Source organism: Myotis yumanensis, unplaced genomic scaffold (genome assembly GCF_028538775.1).
Source record: "Myotis yumanensis isolate MYYU_CA2020_CCGP unplaced genomic scaffold, mMyoYum1.0.hap1 SCAF_10, whole genome shotgun sequence".
NCBI classification, from domain to species: Eukaryota; Metazoa; Chordata; class Mammalia; order Chiroptera; family Vespertilionidae; genus Myotis; species Myotis yumanensis.
In genome coordinates this window covers 36178819-36202272 of record NW_027223761.1, presented here as the reverse complement: position 1 = coordinate 36202272, position 23454 = coordinate 36178819, and the positions used below count along the sequence as shown (strand labels likewise).

At 45.4% G+C, this 23454-nt stretch overlaps 1 protein-coding gene and 1 long non-coding RNA gene across 7 annotated transcripts in view; one reads left to right on the top strand and one right to left on the bottom strand.

Moving 5' to 3' along the window:
• Positions 1-8049, bottom strand: part of IRAG1 (inositol 1,4,5-triphosphate receptor associated 1) — a 110916-nt gene extending 102867 nt beyond the window's left edge. For 3 of the 6 annotated variants that reach the window (XM_070425297.1, XM_070425300.1, XM_070425298.1), the window contains exon 1: positions 7960-8049. In XM_070425297.1, coding sequence (XP_070281398.1) covers positions 7960-8026 — 67 coding nt within the window. In that variant the 5' untranslated portion in view covers positions 8027-8049. Of the gene's footprint in view, positions 1-7887 lie in introns of all 6 variants that reach the window. The other 3 variants (XM_070425301.1, XM_070425303.1, XM_070425304.1) reach the window with 2 other exon arrangements.
• Positions 1-23187, top strand: part of LOC139017210 (uncharacterized) — a 163030-nt gene extending 139843 nt beyond the window's left edge. The window contains exons 3-4 of the long non-coding RNA XR_011472836.1: positions 1072-1175; positions 22684-23187. This is a non-coding gene — a long non-coding RNA (uncharacterized lncRNA). The remainder of the gene's footprint in view (positions 1-1071; positions 1176-22683) is intronic.
• The last annotated feature ends 267 nt before the right edge of the window (positions 23188-23454 follow it).

Genomic DNA, 23454 nt, shown 5'->3' with positions numbered 1-23454 from the left:
CAGAGCACAGAACTGTGAAATCACGAAGGTCACACAGAAAACACAAGGGATGCCGTCTGAGGATGTGCCATGCACATGGCAGTTAGCTGCCAGACCATGTCCCTGGGTCTCCTCACTTCCCCAGAGCGTCTTCACTTAGGGAGCTCATAGGGGTACTCAGTGTCTCCTGAAGGCCCCCCAGATTCTGGTGCGTGTGAGGTTCATCTCTTCCAAAGGACTGGAATCCAATTGTGTCCCTGCCCCCCACTGCTCCCAGAGCTGGAGAGCCCGGTGCAGCTGGCCCTGTGGTGTGAGGGAAGTGGGACCAGGCTCCAGAGGCTGCTTTTGTTAGTGGCAAACACAAGACTACCATCTCTGATCTGAGCAGCAAATGTCCAAAGCTGAGAGGCAAATGCCTTGTTAATAGGAGAATGAATAGGCATGCCCTTCAGCAGTGAGTGTTTTCTTAAAAACACAGCCTTCCATTTACTTTGGACCTGGTGCTGGTTCTGACTGTCTCTAAGGGCACTGCACGGGGCTTTTAGAGAATGAGCAATAATAGCTGAGTCTCTGAACACACCTGCAGCCCTCCCTGTCACAGACGCAGTGTCTGACACCATTATTGCTCTGGGATGGCTTCAAACATGAGACTATGGGGGTGAATCGCAGGCTTTGCAGTGGTTCTCAACCTTCTGGCCCTTTAAATACAGTTCCTCATGTTGTGACCCAACCATAAAATTATTTTCGTTGCTACTTCATAACTGTAATGTTGCTACTGTTATGAATCGTAATGTAAATATCTGATATGCAAAATGGTCTTAGGCGACCCCTGTGAAAGGGTCCTTCGACCGCCAAAGGGGTCGCAACCCACAGGTTGAGAACCGCTGCTTTAGGAGGTAAGCAGTTCCCAGATGAGGAAACCAAGGACTGGGAAGGAAGAAGTGATTTGCTCAAGGGCATAACATCTAAGACTCAGAGCCAAGGCTAGATCCCCAGACCCCTGCTTATACGCTGTCTTCATTTCAGCTTACAAAGTGGCAGCAGAAATGGATACTGGAAGACTTTCACTGTCTTTCCTCTCCCCTTTCTTAGGAATGAGCTGCCTGCTAGGAACACACATTCATTCTGCTGTGCTCCACCTGCTCCAAGATTGAAAGGAACCTGCCTCCAGCAGAGGGCACTGGAGAGGGCTGGGGGTAAGTCCGCTTCATTCAATATTAGAAAGCCTACTTGCCTGCAGGTGTAAACCACATTCTCCAATACCAGCTTTCTGCCACAGGTGATATTAGACTGACTTCTCAACAAGCCTTAGAACTTAATCAAAGGAGGGAGGTGATGTTCACTGGGCCTCCTTAATACCCCACCAGGCACCAATTGCCAATCATCTAAAGAATATCTGCCACTCTCCTTGGAGAATTAAATGGAGGTGAGAATGAGACCCAGGATTATGGGCAGTGAGAACCTCAAACCCAGTGCAGAAGTCTCCTGGATGGAATCTGTGAAGGGGGATAGACAGAGGCTAAGAACAGTCTCAGCTAACGTTTACTGGGTGCCAAGAACACACACTGGGCTAAGGAATTAAACCCTGCAAAGTGGGCACTACTTTATCTCTGTTTTACAGGAGGGGAAGCTGAGGCTTGAGATGAGGTGTAGCTCGAGGTGTACAGCGGGTCAGCAGTGGCACTGTGCTGCCTCTAGCACATGGCGTCCTCTCCCACGGTGACAATGTGGGGAGAGTGGTCAGTGCTGAACTCACCCCCAACTTGGGGCCAATGCTCTTTTGACTACACCTGCATGAGCAAAGTCAAGGGTGTTTCTGGTTTTCTTCTCTTTCTGATGAACTAGGAACCTTGGACTCTCTGGAAACATCCTCTGTTACCTTGTCAGTGGCAGATCTCCCTATGGCCTCTGTGTGTCCTTTCCAGGGTGGCCGCCGTGCCCTCTGCACCCCATCCCATATCTACAGCCCCGCCATGAACAATGTATCTTCTCGTCCTCTGAGCCTCCTGCCAGCCCACAGGTTCCTAACTTTCCCTGGTTAGCTGGGATGGCTCAGCTTCCCCACGCCTGCACTCACTGGTACCCCTGCACATAGAACCTGGTTTCCTCTAAGCCAGCGTTTCCTAAACTGGAGTCATCTGCACACCATCCTCATAGTTTCTGTGTGCCACTTATGCATTTATTGATTTAATATTCTTTAATTTGACTAGCAATGAGCCAGAAAGCCAGGGTTGAAATCCCAGCTCTGTGTTGTTAAGCAAGTTACTTAATCTGTCTATGCTTCAGTTTCTCCATCTGTATAACAGGGATAATACTGGTAACTACTTTAAGGGGTTGCTATAAGGATTAAATGCAATGTTGCAGGGAAAGCATTAAAACAGTACTAAGCAGCCCAGCTGGGCTCATGAACCAGGGTCATGGTTTGATTCCTGGTCAGAGCACATGCCCAGGTTGTGGGCTCGATCCCAGTGGGGGTTGGGGGGTGCAGAAGGCAGCTGATCGATGATTCTCCCTCATCATTGATGTTTCTATCTCTCCCTCTCCCTTTCTCTCTCTCTAAAACCAATGAAAACATCTGTATATATATAAAAGCCTAAGCAACCATTACGATCGCTCAACCTCTCGACCTGTCTACCAGTCGCTATGACAACGCACTGACCACCAGGGGGCAGACATTCAACACAGGAGCTGCCCCCTGGTGGTCAGTGTGCTCCCACAGCCAACCTCCTGCAGCCGGCCAACCTCCCACAGTCCCTCCCCCTGGCTAGCCAGCCCCATCAGCCCAATCAGGACTGAGCTAGATTGCCCTGATTGGCCTCAATCACTGGCAAGGTCGAGGAACCCCACCTGTGAATGAATTCATGCACCGGGCCTGTAGTATTTTATAAAACAGTACCTACCACACATAAGCACTCTAAGTGTTAGCTACTCTTGTCATTACATTTATTTTAAAAGGAAATTTTATGTCTCTACTGTAAGTGGGAAAATAAGTACCACTTATACCACTAATAGAGAGGAATTGTAAAAGTGAATTAAATGAAAACAGTTACTAAATTCTAGCAATTGCCTGACAAAGGCTCTGCGCCTGAGGCTTGCTCTCATTTTGTCAAGAAGGGCGACACACAAGTATCCAAACGATGGAGAAAGCACTCCAGGCTCAGGCCAGGGGAACCCTTGTCCCGCCTGACCTGGACTCCCATTTCAGCACTGGGAATCCTGCGGCACCCCTCACTCCTGGGTGCCTCGGATGGGGGCTTTCGCCTTCAGCAAAGGACCGAAAAGAACTCAAAAGGGGACACCGTTCTTCTGATGTGAGTTTGCGTGCTTAGGCTGAGTCAGTATCCCACTTAGCAGCATCTTGCAGCCCACGCCATGGGCCACACTGAACAAGCCCGTCTCTGAGAGCCAAGTTTCCAAATTCCATAAACATGTGGAAAGGCCATCATGAGACTGTCCCCAAAGAAACATTTGTAAATGTCTAACGAGAGGAATGATGATTAAACTGTTGCACAGCTAAAATTATATTAGACAACCATTGAAAAATCATACTTTGAAGTATCTTTAATGACATGGAAAAATGATGGTGATAGAATGTTCACTTAAAAAGCAGACTAAGATGTCCTTCATTAGGTGAGCAGATAAATAAGCTGTGGTCCATCAGTCAATGGAATATTATTCAGTGCTAAAAAGAAATGAGCTATCAAGCCATGAAAAGACATGGAGGAACCTGAAATGCATATTACTACATGAAAGAAGCCATTCTGGAAAGGCTACACATTATATGATTCCAATTATATGACATTTTGGAAAAGGAAAACTATGGAGGCAGTGAAATGATCAGTGCTTGCAACGTGTTAGGAGGAGATGAATAGGTGGAGCACAGAGGATTTTTAAGGCAATGAAAATGCTCTATGATACTGTAATGGTGTGTACGTGTCATTATACATGTGTCTAAACTCATAGAAGGTACAACACCAAGGATGAACCCTACTGTAAGCTTTGGACTTTGAATAATAATGATGCGCCAGTGTAGGTTCATCAATTGTAACAGATGTACCACTCTTGTGGAGGGTGTTGGTAATGGGGAGGCTGTGCATGCATGGAGGCGAGGGTATACAGGAAATCTCTGTACCTTCTATTCAATATTATTGTGAACTTAAAGCTGTTCTAAAAAATCAAGTCTTTAAAAAAAATTTTTAAAGCTGACTGTAAAACCACATATAGCAAGACCCTAGTTTTATAATATATAGACATATAAAGAAACACACCATATTATTAATAATATTTATCTCTGAGTAAAAGGATTTGGGAGGGATTTTTTTAAATTTCTTTGTATTTATTTCCAAATAATTTATTTCTTACTCATACCAATTTCTATATTTTTCAAGAAATTTAATAAAGAACATACATTACTTTTATTACCAGGAAAATTCTTGAGTAAAAATTATAAATAAAAAATTCTAGGAAGAAACTAACCAGAGCTAATTACACCCATTCTTCACAAACTGGTTTTCATATCTGTGGCCGACTGGGAGCGGGGTTTTCTGTCTGCCTGACTAACTGTCGCCTGCTTTCCGTCTCCCCTGGCGAGGGCCTCACAGAGAAAGTAGGGCTCTCCAAGGTCACTTCCCCTGTTAGGACTCTAGGTCTGAAGGCCCATCCACGGAGGGTACCCTGGGCTATCGCCTGAACTCAGAGTCTGGCCTGCAAGGTGCACAGAGCAAACACAACACTCCCTCTCCCTCTTTTCTTCATTTTTCCATCATTTGGGCTGTGACACATGATAACTGCCCCGAGAGCCAGGCTACTAACTAGAGGCAGGGTGGCAACTAACACAGGAGGTGCCTACTTGGGACCGAGGTGGCCTGAGCTGGAATCCCCGCTCACACCTATCAGCTGTGTGCCCGTGGGCATGTCACTTCACCACTCTCACAGCAGTGTCCTCATCCCATCACAGGACTAAGTTAAATAGCCATTCTAGCGCAGATCCTGGCACAAGGTAGGAACTCAACTTATAATGATTTTCTCTCCTCCTTTTACATTTACTACACAAGAACTCACTTCTCTGTCTCCCTCTCCTGCCTCACAAGCTCCCCAAGGGGCAGGGACAGAGTCTGGGGACTCCCAGACCTCTCCTCCCCATCCATCCATGCCTCTGTTCCTCGTCAGTCAATAAACAGAATCTCCCTGCTGACTGCCAAGCCACAGAGGGCGTGGCTGAGGGGCAGCCCAGTGGCTCCATGGGGCTACACAGGAGCAGTGACAGGGTAGGGAGGGGGTGGATTACTTAAGACCCCCTACTTTGCATCCTCTGAAGCCAGACTAGAAGAATCTGATCATCATGCTTACATACATTATAAACCCTCATGCTTACATACATATGGCCCTGTTTAACCAGAATACACTTTATAAGCATTATGTCCATTTCTACATAAGAAAGAAAAACAGATCCTGAGCGTGGTACACTCCAAGCATCATTCTGGGTACAGGACGCACAGGGGAGAATGAGACGATCTCTGCCCTCATAGGGCTGTCTCCATTCCTGCTGGGGATGTGGGGTACATCCATCCCCTGCATTACCAAGACTGAAAGGAAAGGGTGGGGACAGTTTGGGAAGCTGAGAACTGTAAGTGTAGTTAAGCCCACCATGCACAGAATGGAGCTTCCTCTCACAGACACATGGAACCCCTCACCATGAAACTGTAAGCCACCCCCCCATCTAATTAGTTTCAAGCAGAAGGTATTACATGACCATCACTCTCCTCATCTAAGATACTAAATCCCCATCCCTGCTCTGTGTCTGGGTGGCCTTGGGAAGTCATTTAACATCCCCTAGTACTTGCATCCTCCCCTGTAAAACAAAAGTGAAAATAGAGGCCTCATAGCATTGAAGGAAAGTGCTCATGACCCCACACATAGGAAGTTGAAGGAAGAAGCCCATGACCCCACATGTAGGAAGTTGAAGGAAGGAGCCCATGACATCACACATAGGAAGTTGAAGGAAGGAGCCCATGACATCACACATAGGAAGTTGAAGGAAGGAGCCCATGACATCACACATAGGAAGTTGAAGGAAGGAGCCCATGACATCACACATAGGAAGTTAAAGGAGGGAGCCCATGACCCCGTATGTAGGAAGTTGAAGGAAGAAGCCCATGACCCCACATGTAGGAAGCTGAAGGAAGGAGCCCATTACCCCGCACATAGGAAGCCTCAGGTGCAGCGCTGGAGGAGTGGTGCTCCCCCCACTGCCCTGCTACCAACCAGAGATGAACAGAGGGTGCTGCTTAAGAGCAGGGCCTCCAGAGATGGGCAGCCTGGGATCAAATGCCAGCTGTGTGACGTCTCTGTGCTAAAACGTCCCCATCTGCAAGATGAGGGCAGTAATGATGGTCCCTGCTTTGTGGGTTGTGGAAGTCTTGAACTACTGCAGGGGACATGCTTAGAACAGCATTTAATGCATAGTAAGAACAGCGTGCTTCCTTTTTTTTATCTTCCCAAAACATGTTGATGGGGATCATTGATCATGTTGTAGCAACTGGCACATGATTACACCCCTCAGATGATCTTAGAGGGAACGCAGGAATGTCCTCCTTACCACCAAGCACACAGGAAGGCACACCAGCTGTGAACACACACACACACACACACACACACACCACTGAATCGCGGACAAAACAAACATAACGATGACAACTGTTTTGTCCATTAGGTCAAAACTCAGAAGACATATTCAAAGCAGAAGTGCTCGCTCCCATCTGTGATGAGGGGCTGGAGCATTGGAGTTAGAGCCACACAGACTTGGGTTAGAGCCCTAGCTCTGCTCTTTCTTAGCCATCTGACCTTAGGCAAGCCACTTAACCTGAGTCGCCTCCCCATAAAAGTGTTGGGGTGAGGTTGGGGGAGTTAACTCCACCTGCGCCACCAGCCTGTCATTGCCCTCTGGTGGGGACAAGAGAACCCTTAACAGGCTCTGACTCCCTAGTGCTCCCAGCCTAACAGTTCTGGGAAGCTTCCTTCTTTTTCCTGCAGGAGACCCAGCTTAGACAAACCCATGGCCTGCTTTACTTCCCACTGAGACCCCCAAAGAGCAGCCTAAAGAGTGTTAAGACAACAGCAGCTGCAGGGCTCTGGGAGACAGGAGTGCCAGCCAGGGGTGCCAGACTCACACTGTTTACTCAGACTACGAGCATCTCTGGGCTTGACAACTGGTTACTGGGCAGGAGGGAGCAGGCCAGCTGGGCCCCTCTGCCTCCCACTGGCCTTTCCTTTGGAGAAAGCCAGCCTCAGTGCCATGCCATTCTCTCTAGGTATAGATTGACACTGAGCATCTGGAGGTGAGCAGGGCTTGGGGCACAGACTAGGCACACACACACCCTCCAGGGAGCAGGGTTAGGGCACAGGGGAACAAAGCTGAAGATAGGAGAGTTGGGGACAGAGATAAAAACGGGCTGTGACCCAACCACAGGACAGGAGAGGCAAGAACAGAAACAGGGCAGGTGAAGGATGGAGACAGGGCTAGGCCCGCACAGGGACCAAGAGGGATGGGGGCAGTACACAAGGTGGGTGGTTGCGGGGCAGAGAGCGACACAGTGAACAGAGCTGGGCTGGTAAAGGGGGTGAGCAGGCGGTGCAGGCTCACATAATCTGGGGACACTCAATTGCCCCAAAGGGGCCCACAGGAAATCTGGGGGTGGGGATCTCCTATCAGAACCCACATTTTTACCCTAACCTGTGCGTGCTCTCCAACAGCAAGCAAACGCAGCACAATTTCGTTAAGTTAGGACTGGCAAGACTCCCTTCTTATTGAAAAATTAGGACATAAAAATAGTCAGCTGAAATGTCACCCAACAAAACCAACAACCTTGGAAAGTTAAAGACAAGTGCCCCCCTCCCAGCACCCTGTACCTTTAAGGAGGAGAAGTTTCCCTCTGCTTCCCAGCTGAAGAGCAGGTTATTCTTGGATATAGCACGACTTACCTAAAACTGAGTTATTCCCCGTTCCTCCTCTGGCCAGCCTCTCTTCACTCTGGGGAGCTTTTACCATTTAAGGTCAATGTTACATCTGGCTCCGGAGCTCGGAGCTGAGAAGCCTCTGGCTGCGGAGCCTCAGCCGCCCGCCTCTTCCGAGGGGCTGGGACTTAGAGCCCAGAGCTCCTCCGGGAGCCCCCTGTGGCCCCCTCTGGCCTGGCTCGGGGGGCTAAGGGCAGGGGAAGCTAACCAGACTGGCCCAGGGCTCAGGGCAGGCTGGGCCTGCCAGGCAGCAACTGGCCCTGGGCCCCTCCCATGGGCACCCACACAGCACATGGCAAAACCCCTGGGCATGTCATGCCGCTGGGCACCGTCCTGGCCAGCTGGGGACCAAGGGAGCTCTGCAGATCTGCCTCCCAGCCTGGACTCCTCAGCAAGCATGGGAGCCAAGACAGGACCCTGGCCTCAAGCCAGGAGAAACTGGGAACATTTCCTGCCCCGGGGACTTGTGGGTGGGGGCCGCTCCCACCTTAAACACTTGGGATTATCAGAGAGAAGGGCCTGGGAGATTCAGCTAATCTGAGACCCGGCATCAGCCCCAGGGGCTTTGATCACTGCACCCCTGTTTCACAGCCTTGTCATCTTAACATTTTGCAGCCTCAGTCTCCTCACCTCTAAAGTGGGAATAATAGTGATTGCACCTATCTCATAGGGTTGTAGGAGAATTAAATTAAATAATATTGGAAGGCTTAGCACAGTGCCAGCATCTCACAGGTGTCCATCAGCACAAGTTTGTTTCCTGCTCCTTCCCAGACACCAGTGAGAGACTTCCTCTCTCCTGGAAGTCCACACCCTGTCCTTACTCTTTCCTCACCTCCCTTGGGTGCAGTGCCCACTTAGCCAAGATCATGGAGCCCAGGCTCCAGCCTTCTTCTGAGGTTAGAGGCAGCTCAGACCAGTTGGCGACCATTGTCTGAGCCAGTGGTCGCCAACCTTTCAGACCTCACGGACCACCAGTGGTCCACGGACCACCGGTTGGCGACCGCTGGCTCAGACAATCCCTGGGTAGAGTTGCTTAGATTACATCCACTTAAATATGAATTTCAGATAACAACACATAACTTTTTAGTATAAGTGTGTCCCAAATATTGCATGGGACATATTTATACTAAAAAAAATTTTTTTAATCTAATTTAACTGCACAGCCTATATTTTCATTTGCAAAATCTGGCAACTCTAGCCCTGGGCCATCACATGTCACCCAGAATGTATTCATAGTCATGCTAAGAGCTCAATTGGTGCTTCAAGGCCTGTGGCCTCAAGCCCTCCTGGTGATGGCTCCTGCCATGGGTCAGTCCACCCCAGTCATGATGGGCTTTCTCTACCAACTCTGGCCCACTGTGCCTCCACCCCAGCCCGTCCACAGGCATCTAATCCTGGATTCTCTCTCCTCCCTGGTTACTATGAGAGAAATTCCTGATGGGAATGCCATGCATGCTGTCTGTGATACCTGTAAATAATAGTATTTTTGCAGATGGAACCAGAGGAGACTATCCTGGGCACTAATCATGCTTTTTCTAAGGTGTCTCTACTCTGACCATATACTGGGTATAGGACCCCACTGGCAAAGCCACACCATGGTAAGTACTAATATTGCAGGTAGAGGTCTAGAAGGAAATTACCAAACTCTTTAGATTGTTTCTCCAACTTCATTGTGCGTTAGAATCCCCAAGTGTGAAGCTGCTTGGATCCCTCTCCCCAAAATGCTAATTCCATGGATCTAAAGTGGGACCCAGGAATCTGCATTTTAATTCAGGCCCCGGGTGATGCTTATGCTATTGATCCAAGGGCTCTACTTGGCAAGTGATGCTCCCAAGACTGATCTTTGAATCCATCAGGAGTTACCACAGAGAAAACTAGAAACAACTCAAAATGGAATGATGGCTTTGTGTGAATGTGAGAGAAAGTGCGTGTGTGTGTGTGTGTGTGTGTGTGTGTGTGTGTGTGTGTTTGCAAACTGTATATTGAGCACCTGCTTTGTTCCAACCACTATATTGGATGCTCTACATGTATGTATATATACATGTGCCCTCACAAGTATCCTATGAAATAGAATTATTATATGTGTCCATTGAAAATAAAACTGAGCCCTGGCCTGGTGGCTCAGTTGGTTGGAGCATCGTCCTGTACACCAAAACGTTGTGGGTTTGGTTCCTGGTCAGGACACATACCTAGGTTGTGAGTTCAGTCTCCTGTCAGGCTTGTACAAGAGGCAACCAACTGATGTTTCTCTCTCTCTCTCTCCCCCCATTCTTCTCTCTCTCCCTAAAAAGAAAAAAATTCAATAAAAACAAGTCCTCAGGTGAGGGTAAAAATAAATCTATAAAAGCCTAACCGACCATCCGACCGTTTGACCATTCGCTCGGTAGCTATGATGTGCAATGACCACCAGGGGCCAGATGCTAGGACCAGTAGAGGAGGGAGCCCGATTCCTCTGGGAATTGGCCATGGGTTAGGTTACTGCTGGGGCACTGTTGGTCCTGGATCTGCTTCATCCACACCCCGGACCCAGAGAGGTCCCTCAGCCTGGCCTGCGGGGATTGGGCAAAACTGGCTCTCAGACATCCCCCGACTGTCCCGGATTGCGAGAGGGTGCAGACCAGGCTGAGGGACCCACCGGTGCATGAATCCAGTGCACGGGATCTCTAGTAAATAAATAAAACTGAAAGTTGGAGAAGTGAAACAACTCACCTGATGGTCCACAGCCCGTAAGTGTGAACTTGGGCTGTTTGGCCCTAAAGCTCTTTCCCCTGAACCAGTCGTCGGCAAACTGAGGCTCGCGAGCCACATGCGGCTCTTTGGCCCCTTGAGTGTGGCTCTTCCACAAAATACCAACTTCTGCACATGGGCCACGAAGTTTCAATCGCACTGTACGTGCGCGCCCACACATGGTATTTTGTGGAAGAGCCACACTCAAGAGGTCAAAGAGCACCATGTGGCTCGCAAGCCGCAGTTTGCCGACCAGGGTCCTGTACCATACATCCTCCCATTCAGCCAGGGTTTCTACAAACTAGGGTTCACGGATAGCCTTCAGGGGTCTCTGGGCCAACTAAAACTGTCTTCAAAACACTGTGATTTGTGTTTTTTCTTGTCTATAGACCCATAGCTTTCACCAGACTCACAAATAGGTCACCAAATAACTTTTAAAATCACTCCATTAACACAAGCATTTCATGAAACACATCATTGGTGGGAGTGTGGAATGGAACAAGCTCTATAGAAAGCAATTTAGCATCATCAAGATTGCAAGGCTGATATCCTTTGACCCAGTTCCACTTCTAAGAATTTATTCTACAAACACACTCCCACACTTGGGAGATGACAAATGAACAAGATTATTCATTGCAGCTTTATCATAAAAGCCAAAACATTGGAAACCACATAAATGTCCACCAATTGGGAGCCATAAAAGATGATGGGGCATAACCATAACAAAGGCTAAGGAAGCTCTTTGTGTACTGATATGAAAACCCTCCAAGCTATATGGTTAAGTGGAAAAAGTAAGATAACCCAATAGTATATAAATATACACAGAAATATACTTGTATTTACACATACACACTCAAAAGTGCATATATGCGTGTGCACACAGTTTCACTAAAATTAACACAAGAAACAAATAACATCAACACTAGTTGCCCATGGGGAGGAAATCTAGTGGAGGAAAAGAGTATACAGTGTCTATTTATACATCTAAAGTTTTGAATAATAAGAATAAATCATGCGTTTAAGTTCAAAGATAAATAATGAAACAGAACACTGTTGTGGACAGGGATTTCATTAATTCATCTTTCAGCACTGCTTCCTCCAAATGTCACAGAGGGTTGGTGTGAGCCTGACTAAAGGTTACTTATTTTTTGTACTTTTTACTTTGGAATAATTACAGGCACATGGGAAGTTGTAAAAATAGTCCCATGTACCCTTCACCCAGCTTCTCCCCAGCGGTGACATCTTATATGGCTGTTGTACAGTATCAAAACCTGGAAGTTAGCATTGGTCCATTACTGTTAACTAGGCTACAGATCTTATTCTAAAAAATTTTTTTAAATCTAGCTCCCTCACTGCTCATTTATCCAGTTAGAATGTTTACTGAGCCCCTGTAGTGGGCCAGACATCTTGTTGGAGACTTAGAAATGAAACAACTAATGTTCCATAGCCAGTAAATGTGAACTTAGGTTGTTTGGCCCTAAAGCTCTTTTCCCTTATGTGGTGGAGACACCTCAGACACATCCCTGCCCTCATGGGGTGTAGATTAGTGAAGGGGGCCCCTTTGTTCAGTGGAAATCGCGTCACAGAGGTCCGGAATCCAGCAGTGCACAGGGGGTTCTGACCACAGCTCTAAAAAAAGGAACTGTGTCCCTTGTTGTCCTGGTCATGGAGCTTCCCAGCTTGCCTGAAGCTGACTTCTAGTCCTTAAAAGAGCATGAGCAATTACTTGAGCTATATTTATCCCCATCCCTGGAGCCACACAGGGATTTGGCCTCACTCTACCCAAATCATCAGCTCATCACTCAGGCCCATCAGAGACAATCATGTGTCCTCAGCATAAAAGCAGTGGGTTGGTGGAGGCACCACAGGCCATTTGACTCAAGGCCAGAGGAGAAATGTGCAAGTCCCAGGCCCAAAGCACATCCTGGGACCAAGAGAAGCCAAGCCAGGAGACGTAGCATCCTGCAAAGGAGCACTCTCAGCTCAGGGCTGATGCTGAGATGACTGCTCCCTGCCCAATTTATGCTTAAGGGCTCTGCGATGCCCCTTTAGTAGGACCTGAAGACAAATCGGGGGCCAAATCATCAGAAATTGCATCCAGGTGACAATAACAGGTGTCATTTACTGAACATGGTGCCAAATACTGTGTCCGCCACCTTATATATAAGATCTAGTTCAGTTCTCCTCAAATTCATGTGATGTAGGGTTCTCACCCCATTTCTTAGATGAGGAATCTGAGAGTTGGAGAAGTCAAGAAGCTGACCATTGTCTCAGTTTGTAAACCCACATCTTTCTGATTCTGGAGTCCTTGGAAATCAGGTTTAAGACAGCAGACTGGGAGCCTAAGTGTCTCCTTTCCCTCCCAGGATCCCATTAAAATGATAACAAAGGGCTCCTTCAGAACGAAGGAACCCTTAGCCACAAAGAGACTTGGAGGAGGCAGACATGAGTGAACACATTTCTGGAACAGGCAAGAGGATAGAGGCATGATGCCTAATGGAGCCAGGAGGAGGAGGCCCCAGCCTAGCCCTAGACAACCCACAGAGAAGGGAGCTCTGGTGCCCCAGAGAGGCCCTTCACTTGAAAAGCCAGGTGTGACAGGGACAGAAATGAGAGATGGAGCAAACATAGAGGGTCCAATTGAAAGTCTATGGACAGAAGGGGCTGAAAAGAAATTAGCTCAAATAGTTTTTGTATGCAGCACTTGGACTAAATGCCTTTAGGCTAAAGGAATAAACAAACTATAAATGAATATTGAGTAGATTTTTTTATAGACATAGGGATTAGCAATTCTGAGTGCTCCTGAAACACCCCATAGAAATGTGGCCCTCAAGATAGGAAAACATGTCAAGGATGGCCAGGTTGAGCAACTGGGCTTATAATGAAGTCATTTATGGAGGTAAAAGTGAGCTGAGGAGACAGGATAATAGGCTCAAGAATTCCACTTTGGACATGTTAAGTTCTAGATGACTATGAAACATCCCAATGGAGGTTGACACATGGGCAGTTGGAGCTCTGCAGAGAAATGGTAACAGCTGTAATGAGAGTAGGCAGGAACTTGTGACCAAACTGCATGTGGGGAGTGGACATGGGAGATTGGGTGATTCCAAACTTTTGATCCCTGGACAAGTACAGAGATTGTGAATGCCTTAGGAAGCCAGGAGCAGCAATCCATTGGTAAAGGAAGATATGAGTTCAGTTTGAGATGCTATTGGGATACCCAGAAGACAGTTAGAAATACAGGATTGCAAGGATTGTTGTTTGAGTGAGGTCCAGACTGGTGGAATAGATTTTAGAAAGATGGGTCTCTAGAAGAGCTTTAAATTACAAATGAAGATGGTGAACAAGCTATTGGACCTTTGAGAGAGCTGTTTAAATAGACGGATGGGCTCAAAAACCAATTTGCAGAGGTTAGTTATGGGGTTTGGTCAGGTAGGTCTTGGATGTGGTGGCAGTGAAGCTCAATTTTTCATTACTCGGCAACCATGTGCTGACATGAGTGTGTGGGAAGAGGGTAGAAGGATGCGGGGAAGGATGGGCGATGATACCAGGGTGACCTTGGAAGTCCCATAAGGAGATGGAGATCAGAGGAGGATTTCAGAGAAAGAAGTGCTGCTCTTGGAGAAGCCTAGATGAGTTTTCCCCCTCTTCTGGGCTCCCTGAACTCCGTGCTTACATGTCCCTGGTCTGCCATGGGAAGATGGGGTGGGCTGGGAAGGCTAGAAAAGCTGTAGAAGCTCAGGGGAAAGAGAGCCCTCTGGAACCTGGTCTGGTTGGGTAAGGATTCATGGGAGAGATAGGAACTTCAGCTTGGCTTTGAGTGCAGAGTAAGACAGGGAAAGTCAAGGGAGGAAGGAGGAATTCCAGGTTGGGCTGACAACGGATGAGCAGAACCTAATGGCCAGCGGGATGGGGAAATTGTAGGATGCGTTTAGTTGCAAAGAACAGAAACCCACCCTGCTGGCTCAAGTGTAAAGGAGCTTGTATCAATGATAACTGACCCCACAGAACCCAAGGACAGGAAAGAAGCAGAGCTGGCAGGACCTGAAGCTCCTACTATGTGTATCTGTCTTAATGTCTGTATCCTTCTGTCTCCCAAAGGCCTCTCTCCTTCTCTCTGTGCATCTGCCTTTTCCTCCTCCTTCTCTTCTCTCTACTCCTGCTTTTTCTGGACACTCACCTTGTTATGTCTCACATGGCCTCTCTGTTCCAGCTCTCTTCTCTCCTCAATCACCTGACAACTATATTGTTTCAGATTCTCAAAAGCATCTGTCCTAGCTTGTCTGTTTAAATCAGGTCTCCTAAGTCACTAGCGACCTTAGGTGTACTATCTCTCTCTGATGTAATAGTCCTAGCTGAAGCCATGAGATAAATATGGTGGCCAGCAACCTCAGATGCTGGTATCATCCAACCAGAAGTCTCTTTATTCAGGGAATTCTGACTTCCTATGGCCAGAATACTAGATCTCTTTGAATTCAACCTACAATTGTGATGGTTCTTGTAACAAACATGTCATTTACTTGGCTCAGAGAAAACCCATGGTCCACTGAGACACCCAGATCTTTATCACAGGAATTGAGCTATTCCTACCTTGCCTCCCCAAACTATCCTGAGTAATACTGTCGTCTCAGCCTGTTCTTCAAACACATGATTTCTGTGTTGGTGCCATGAAACAACAGATTGTTTATCTCACCAAAGGAAGAGTCAAACCTTTCTCAGATTCTCCCTTCTGGCTTCACATAGTTTTTCTTTTGGATGAAAAAGGAAAAGAGATGCGAAGCAGAAAAGGATTTTTGAGGTTTTCAAGTTGACATTCCACCATTAAATTAATGCTAACAAAAGCTCGATTTCACTAATCCTGAGAGGAACTTGATCTCCAGATGCACTGGACTTGCTGGTTCAATGCCTGCACCACGAGGCCTCTTCTACAGCTTGGAGTTGGGTGTTTTGGGTTGCTTTTTTTTTTTTTTTTTTGGTTTTTTTTCTTAAAAGACTTTGAAGTTTCAAAGAGCATATATCACTTTTTAAAAGCAAACCCAAAAAAGTGTTGTAAGCAACTTTGTTCAAGTGAAGGCTAACTGAATTAAATAGAACAGTCCCCTTTCATAATGATAAAAGAAGAAGAAAGCAGAGGGGAGAGAAAAGGAGGGAGGGAGAAGAGGAGGTGGGGGATGCATTTGTTCCTCCTCATCTCCCTGATGTGTAGCACTGGGCTGCTCCAGGGCTTAGTTCTTAGACCTAGATTCTTTCTATCCTCACTCACTCCCAAGAGGATCTGATCTGAGCTCATGATTTTAAGTATCATCTATACTCTAAAGACTCTCAAATGTTTATGTCCAGTCTGGGCCTCTCCCCCAAACTCCAAAGTCATATATCCAACTGCCTACCCAACCCCTCCTCTTTAGTGTCTCATAGACAACTCCAACTTCCCCAATACCTACCCTTCCCTCAGTCCTCTCTGTCTCAGTAAATGACAAGTCCATCCTTTAAGCTTCCCAAGCATAAAACATGAGTTATTTTTTTTTTTTTTTTTTTTTTTTTTTTTTTAATTTTTCTCTTAAAGTATTACAAAGGGTATTACATAAGTATCCTTCCCCCCCCCCCCCTTGACAAACCCCTACCCTCCCTTACCCCCCAGTGTCTTATGTCCATTAGTTATGCTTATATGCATGCATACAAGTCCTTCGGTTGATCTCTTACTCCCCTCCCTCCTGTCCCCCAACTCTCTCTGGCCTTCCCACTGCAGTTTGACAATCAGTTTGAGGCAGCTCTGCCTCTGTATCTATTATTGTTCAAAAGTTTGTAATGGTCTTTATTATCCATGAATGAGTGAGATCATGTGGTATTTTTCCTTCATTGACTGGCTTGTTTCACTTAGCATAATGCTCTCCAGTTCCATCCATGATGTTGCAAATGGTAGGAGTTCCTTCTTTTTAACAGCAGCATAGTATTCCATCGTGTAGATGTACCACAGCTTTCTAATCCATTCATCTACTGATGGGCACTTAGGCTGTTTCCAGATCTTAGCTATGGTGAATTGTGCTGCTATGAACATCTGGGTGCATATATCCTCTCTGATTGGTGTTTCTGGTTTCTTGGGATATATTCCTAGGAGTGGGATCACAGGGTCAAATGGGAGTTCCATTTCCAATTTTTTGAGGAACCTCCATACTGCCTTCCATAGTGGCTGCACCAGTCTGCATTCCCACCAGCAGTGCACAAGTGTTCCTTTTTCTCCACATCCTCTCCAGCACTTGTCGTTTGTTGATTTGTTGATGATGGCCATTCTGACAGGTGTGAGATGGTACCTCATTGTTGTTTTGATTTGCATCTCTCGGATGATTAGTGACTTTGAGCATGTTTTCATATGTCTCTTGGCTTTCTGAATGTCCTCTTTTGAAAGGTGTCTATTTAGATCCTTTGCCCATTTTTTGATTGGATTGTTTATCTTCTTTTTGTTAAGTTGTATGAGTTCCCTATAAATTTTGGAGATTAAGCCCTTATCAGATATGACGTTGGCAAATATGTTTTCCCACGAGGTGGGTTTTCTTGTTGTTTTGTTGATGGTTTCTTTTGCTGTGCAGAAGCTTTTTATTTTGATGTAGTCCCATTTGTTCAGTTTCTCTTTAGTTTCAACTGCCCTAGGAGCTGTATCAGTGAAGAAATTGTTTTGGCATATGTCTGAGATTTTGCTGCCTTTGTATTCTTCTAGAATTTTTATGGTTTCCTGTCGTACATTTAAGTCCTTTATCCATTTTGAGTTTATTCTTGTGTATGGTGTAAGTTGGTGGTCTAGTTTCATTTTCTTGCATATGTCTGTCCAATTTTCCCAACACCATTTATTGAAGAGACTATCTTGGCTCCATTGTATGTTCATGCCTCCTTTGTCAAAAATTAATTGAGCATATTGGTTCGGGCTAATTTCTGGACTCTCTATTCTATTCCACTGATCTATATGCCTGTTCTTGTGCCAGTACCAGGCAGTTTTGAGAACAGTGGCTTTGTAATACAGCTTGATATCTGGCATTGAGATCCCACCTACTTTGTTCTTTCTCAGGATCGTTGCAGCTATTCTGGGTCTTTTTTTATTCCAGATGAATTTTTGGAGAGTTCGTTCTAGATCTGTGAAGAAGGCCATTGGTATTTTAATGGGAAGTGCGTTGAATGTATAGATTGCTTTGGGTAGTATGGACATTTTAATGATGTTGATTCTACCAATCCAAGAACATGGTATGTTCTTCCATCTGTTTATGTCTTCCTCTATCTCTTTTTTCAACGTCCTGTAGTTTTCTGAGTAGAGGTTTTTAACCTCTTTAGTTAAGTTTATTCCTAGGTATCTTAATTTTTTTGGTGCGATGGTAAATGGGATTGTTTTTCTGATCTCCCTTTCTGAAAGTTCACTATTGGTGTATAGAAATGCCTCAGATTTCTTGGGGTTAATTTTGTATCCTGCTACATTGCCAAATTCATGTATTAAGTCTAGTAGCTTTTTGATGGAGTCTCTAGGGTTTTGTATGTATAATATCATGTCATCTGCAAATAAGGACAGTTTTACTTCCTCTTTTCCAATTTGGATGCCTTTTATTCCTTCTTCTTGCCGAATTGCAATGGCTAATACTTCCAGTACTATGTTGAACAGGAGTGGTGAGAGTGGGCATCCCTGTCTTGTTCCTGTTCTTAGGGGAAATGGTGTTAGTTTTTGTCCATTGAGTATGATGTTGGCTGTGGGCCTGTCATATATGGCTTTTATTATGTTGAGGTATGATCCTTCTATTCCCACCTTTCTGAGAGTTTTTATCAAAAATGGGTGTTGGATTTTGTCGAATGCTTTTTCTGCATCAATTGATATGACCATGTGGTTTTTTTCTTTCAATTTGTTTATGTGATGTATCACATTTATTGATTTACGGATGTTGTACCATCCTTGCATCTCTGGGATGAATCCTACTTGGTCATGGTGTATGATCCTTCTGATGTACTGCTGGATCCGATTTGCTAAGATTTTGTTGAGGATTTTGGCATCTATGTTCATGAGGGATATTGGCCTGTAATTCTCTTTCATTGTGATGTCTTTACCTGGTTTTGGTATTAGGGTGATGCTGGCTTCATAGAATGAGCTTGGAAGCGTTCCTTCCTCTTGAATTTTTTGTAGTAGTCTGAGGAGGGTAGGTTTTAGTTCTTCCTTGAATGTTTGGTAGAACTCCCCTGTGAAGCCGTCTGGCCCTGGGCTTTTGTTTGCTGGAAGCTTTCTGATGACTGCTTCAATTTCTTCCATAGTTATTGGCCTATTGAGGTTTTTAGATTCTTCCTGATTGAGTTTTGGAATGTTGTATTTTTCTAGGAATTTGTCCATTTCCTCCAGGTTGTCCAGTTTGTTGGAGTAGAGTTGCTCGTAGTATTGTTTAACAATCATTTGTATTTCTGTGGGGTCTGTTGTTATTTCGCCTCTATCATTTCTGATTTGGTTTATTTGGGACCTCTCTCTTTGCTTCTTGGTGAGCCTGGCTAGGGGTTTGTCAATCTTGTTTATCCTTTCAAAGAACCAGCTCTTGGTTTCATTGATTTTCTGTATTGTTTTTTTGGTCTCTATTTCATTGATTTCTGCTCTAATCTTTATTATCTCCTTCCTTCTGCTCACTCTGGGGTTTTCTTGTTGCTCTCTTTCTAATTCTTTGAGTTGTAGAGTTAGATGATTGACTACCATTTTTTCTTGTTTTTTGAGATAGGCCTGTAGAGCTATAAACTTTCCTCTCAGGACTGCTTTCATTGTGTCCCAGAGGTTTTGGATTGTTGTGTTTTCATTGTCATTAGTGTCCAGGATGTTTTTAATTTCTTCTTTGATGTCATCGGTAACCCAATCAATATTTAATAACATGCTATTCAGCTTCCAAGTGTTTGAGTATTTTGGGTTGGTTTTATTGTAGTTTATTTCTAACATTATGCCATCGTGGTCTGAGAAGAAGCTTTTTATGATTTCAATCTTCTTGAATTTGTGGAGACTTTGCTTGTGACCCAATATGTGGTCTATTTTTGAATATGTCCCATGAGCACCTGAGAGGAATGTATATTCCGCAGCTGTGGGGTGAAGTGTTCTGAAGATGTCAATTAAGTCCATCTGATCTAGTGAGTCATTTAGGATTGCTGTTTCTTTGCTGAGTTTTTGTCTAGTGGATTTATCCAGTGATGTCAGTGGTGTATTAAAGTCCCCTACTATGATTGTATTGTTGTCGATCTCTCCCCTGATATCTTCCAGAAGTTTTCTTATGTATGTGGGTGCTCCTGCATTGGGTGCATATATGTTTACCAGGGTTATATCTTCTTGTTGTATTGATCCCTTTAGTATTATGAAGTGGCCTTCCTTATCTCTGGTTATGGCCTTCACTTTGAGATGTATTTTGTCAGATATAAGTATTGCTACCCCAGCTTTCTTTTCCTTTCCATTTGCGTGAAAGATATTTTTCCATCCCTTCACTTTCAGTCTGTGTGAGTCCCTTCTAATGAGGTGGGTCTCTTGTAGACAGCAGATGTATGGGTCATGTTTTTTTATCCATTCAGCCACTCGATGTCTTTTGGTTGGAGCATTTAGTCCATTTACATTTAAAGTTATTATTGAAAGGTATTTGTTTGTAGCCATTTCTTTTTTGTGTGTGTGTATGTGGCTGTTTTCTTTCTGAGCTTGATATTTCTTCTTTTTACACCAGTCCCTTTAGCATTTCTTGCATGGCTGGCTTGGTGGTGATAAACTCCCTTAGCCCTTTTTTGTCTGTGAAGCTTCTTATTTCCCCTTCAATTTTGAATGATAGCCTTGCTGGATAGAGTATTCTTGGATTCAGTCCTTTGCTTTGCATCACTTTGTAGATTTCCGTCCATTCTTTTCTGGCCTGATGTGTTTCTGTTGAGAAATCATTTGATAATCTAATGGGAGATCCCTTGTATGTTACTTTCCGTCTCTCTCTTGCAGCCTGTAAGATTCTCTCTTTATCCTGAACATTTGCCATGGTAATTATGATGTGTCTTGGTGTGGGTCTTTTCGGGTTCACCTTGTTTGGAACTCTCTGGGCTTGTGTGACTTTTTTCTTCCCCACCTCAGGGAAGTTTTCTGATATTATTTCTTCGAATAGGTTTTCTAATCCATGTTCGTCTTTCTGTTGTTCTGGCACCCCTATTATTCGTATGTTGTTTCGTTTCATGTTGTCCCAAAGCTCCCTTAGGCTCTCCTCCTGTCTTTTAATTTTTTTCTCCATTTGCCGTACAGTTTGAGTGTGTTTTGCTTCCTTGTCTTCTAATTCACTAATTCGGTCCTCCGCTTCTCCCAGTCTACTGTTGATACTTTCAATGGAGTTTTTTATTGAAGCTATGTCACTCTTCATTTCTTCTTGGGACTTACTTAAGTTGTTGATTTTTTCATCTGTTTCTTCTAGCTTCTTGCATAAGTAGTTGAGTTTTTCATCTGTTTCTTCTTGCTTCTTGAACATGTGGTGCATGTACTCTAGGAACCTTATTCTGAATTCTTTTTCCGTCATGTTGCATATCTCTGTCTCACTTAGCTGCTTTTCTGGGGAGTCCTCCTTTTCTTTCCTTTGGGGGTTTCTTTGCCTACCCATGTTTGATCTCGCTGACATATGTAGATGTTGAGATGTTCAGTGGCTGCTCCCTGGGTGGCAGGGGCTCCTTGGGTTGTGGTTGCTGCTCAGATGGTTGCGGTAGCAGCTGCTTTCCAGTTGGCAGCAGCTCCTCTGGTGGGTGTTGTTCACAGCTGTGTTGGCTCTTCTGGCTGGTAGGGGGAGGCTTCAAGTACAGTTGCTGTTCCACAGACAGAGGGTGTGGTGATCAGGAGGCTGTGGTGATCAGGAGGCTGCGGTGCTCAGGGGGCTGCTGTTGCTTGGATCTGCGGTCTGGGAAACGCTCCTCTCTTATGGGCACTGCATGGTCTGATCAGTTCCTCAGGATGCCCCCTTTAGTCTCAGTTCTCCGCAGTCACAAAATCCAAATCTCAAATCTCCTGGCGCCAGCAAACCCGCGGAACTCCTTACCCTGGTCAGGGTCTGTGTCTGTCCCAAGAGACGCGGCTGTCTGCCATGCGGTCTCCCTCCGACCCTCTGGGCTCAGGTCTGGCCTTTATTACTGTTGTTGGCTTGCACACTGTACGTTGTAAAGGAGGGAAAGACAGGCTTACACTGGGCTGCTGGGGGGAGGAGGTTTGAGAGGCAGAACTGTTCTGAACGCTGCAACCTGGGTGGCAGGACCAGAGAGGCACTGGTCCCCAAGGCTGGGGGGTTAAATGGGGTCAGAGCGGAGAGAAGTCTGGGAGGCACGGAAGCCGCACTCCCAGCCTGTTGGTGCTCAGCCAGCCTCAGACACACCAAGCACAGCAAGGACGCTGCCTCCTAGGCCTCCTCCTCCTCACCAGCAGTGGGCTGAAGCCTGTGAGTCCTTGAAGAAACTGAAGGGGTCAAAATGCCCGCCAGGAGGAGCAACATGAGTTATTCATGATTCCCCTCTTGCTCCCCACATACCCCATAGGGAATCCATCAGAAAATTCTGTTGCTCTATCTTCAAAATATGACCAGAATTGGACTGTTTCTTATTACTTTTAGCACTCCTACCCTGGTCTAGGCTACCATAATTTCTTGCCTTGTTATCCATGCAATCGCCTCCTAACTTCTCTCCTGCCCCCACAAAGAAGGCAGAGTGATTATTTTTCATACATTATATCATATCTTACTTACTTTGCACTAGGTACCATACACAGCAATTTGTATACATCACTCATTCTCAGAACATATTTTCAAAAAATGTTTGGTCTGCATTTTCCAGCTAAGAGAATAAAACTTAGAGACATGAAATACCTTATATAAGAGCATGCAGCTGCTTCTATGAAAGAGCTGGACCTGAACACCCCAAAATGCACGCTCTTTCTTTCAACTCAGTTGCTGAAGAAGAATTTTATTTTTTTTCCCACAGGACATCTCTTTCTTAAAGCTGCCTGATCAAGCCAATGCAATCTAAAGTCAAGTTCATAAAGAGAGGTCTTAACAAAATTAGGTAAGTAAGGATGAAAGAGAAAAAGCAGGAAGGACACTGCTGTAGGTCAGTCTTCTTGACAGGAGTTGATCTGCCCAATTTATTCTATCCAATCAATAACTTCATCCAGCTCACGGTTTGGTATGTCGGAAAGAGGTTTTTCAACCAGGTGTCCTGGGGCCACATGAGGATAACACCAACCATATTTTCTTTCCTTTACCTCCTTGGGATTCTGAGCCTTGTATCATCATTTATTTATTTTTCACATCATTCTGGGTGCAATGTTCCACAGCCTCAGTAACTCTTTTAATTCAACAATGACAAAAAGTGCACAAATATCTGAGCACATCCTCCAAACATGGAGAAATGTCTACGCTTCAGAATTCACAAATGCCCCATTCAATCCATTTGTTTTAGTGACCTTGAACTTTCACATTTAAAATAAACCATGTACTAGACAAAAGAATTCACTTTGGATCTGGGCCTTCCTTAGTGATCTTCCTTCCTTCATCTGGATCAAAAGCAAAAGACATCTTAAAGCATCAAGGCCTGTTTGGGATTCTCCAAAAGCTAGTTTTGAGGGAGTGCTAGGGAACTTCCTTGTCTTTCCTGGGTGAGAACAATGCCTTTTTTTCCTGAATGGTAAAAGCATTCTGGGAATGGAAAACTGCAAGGCATAACCCTGGGGATGGGGTACATGGGTGATGGGTT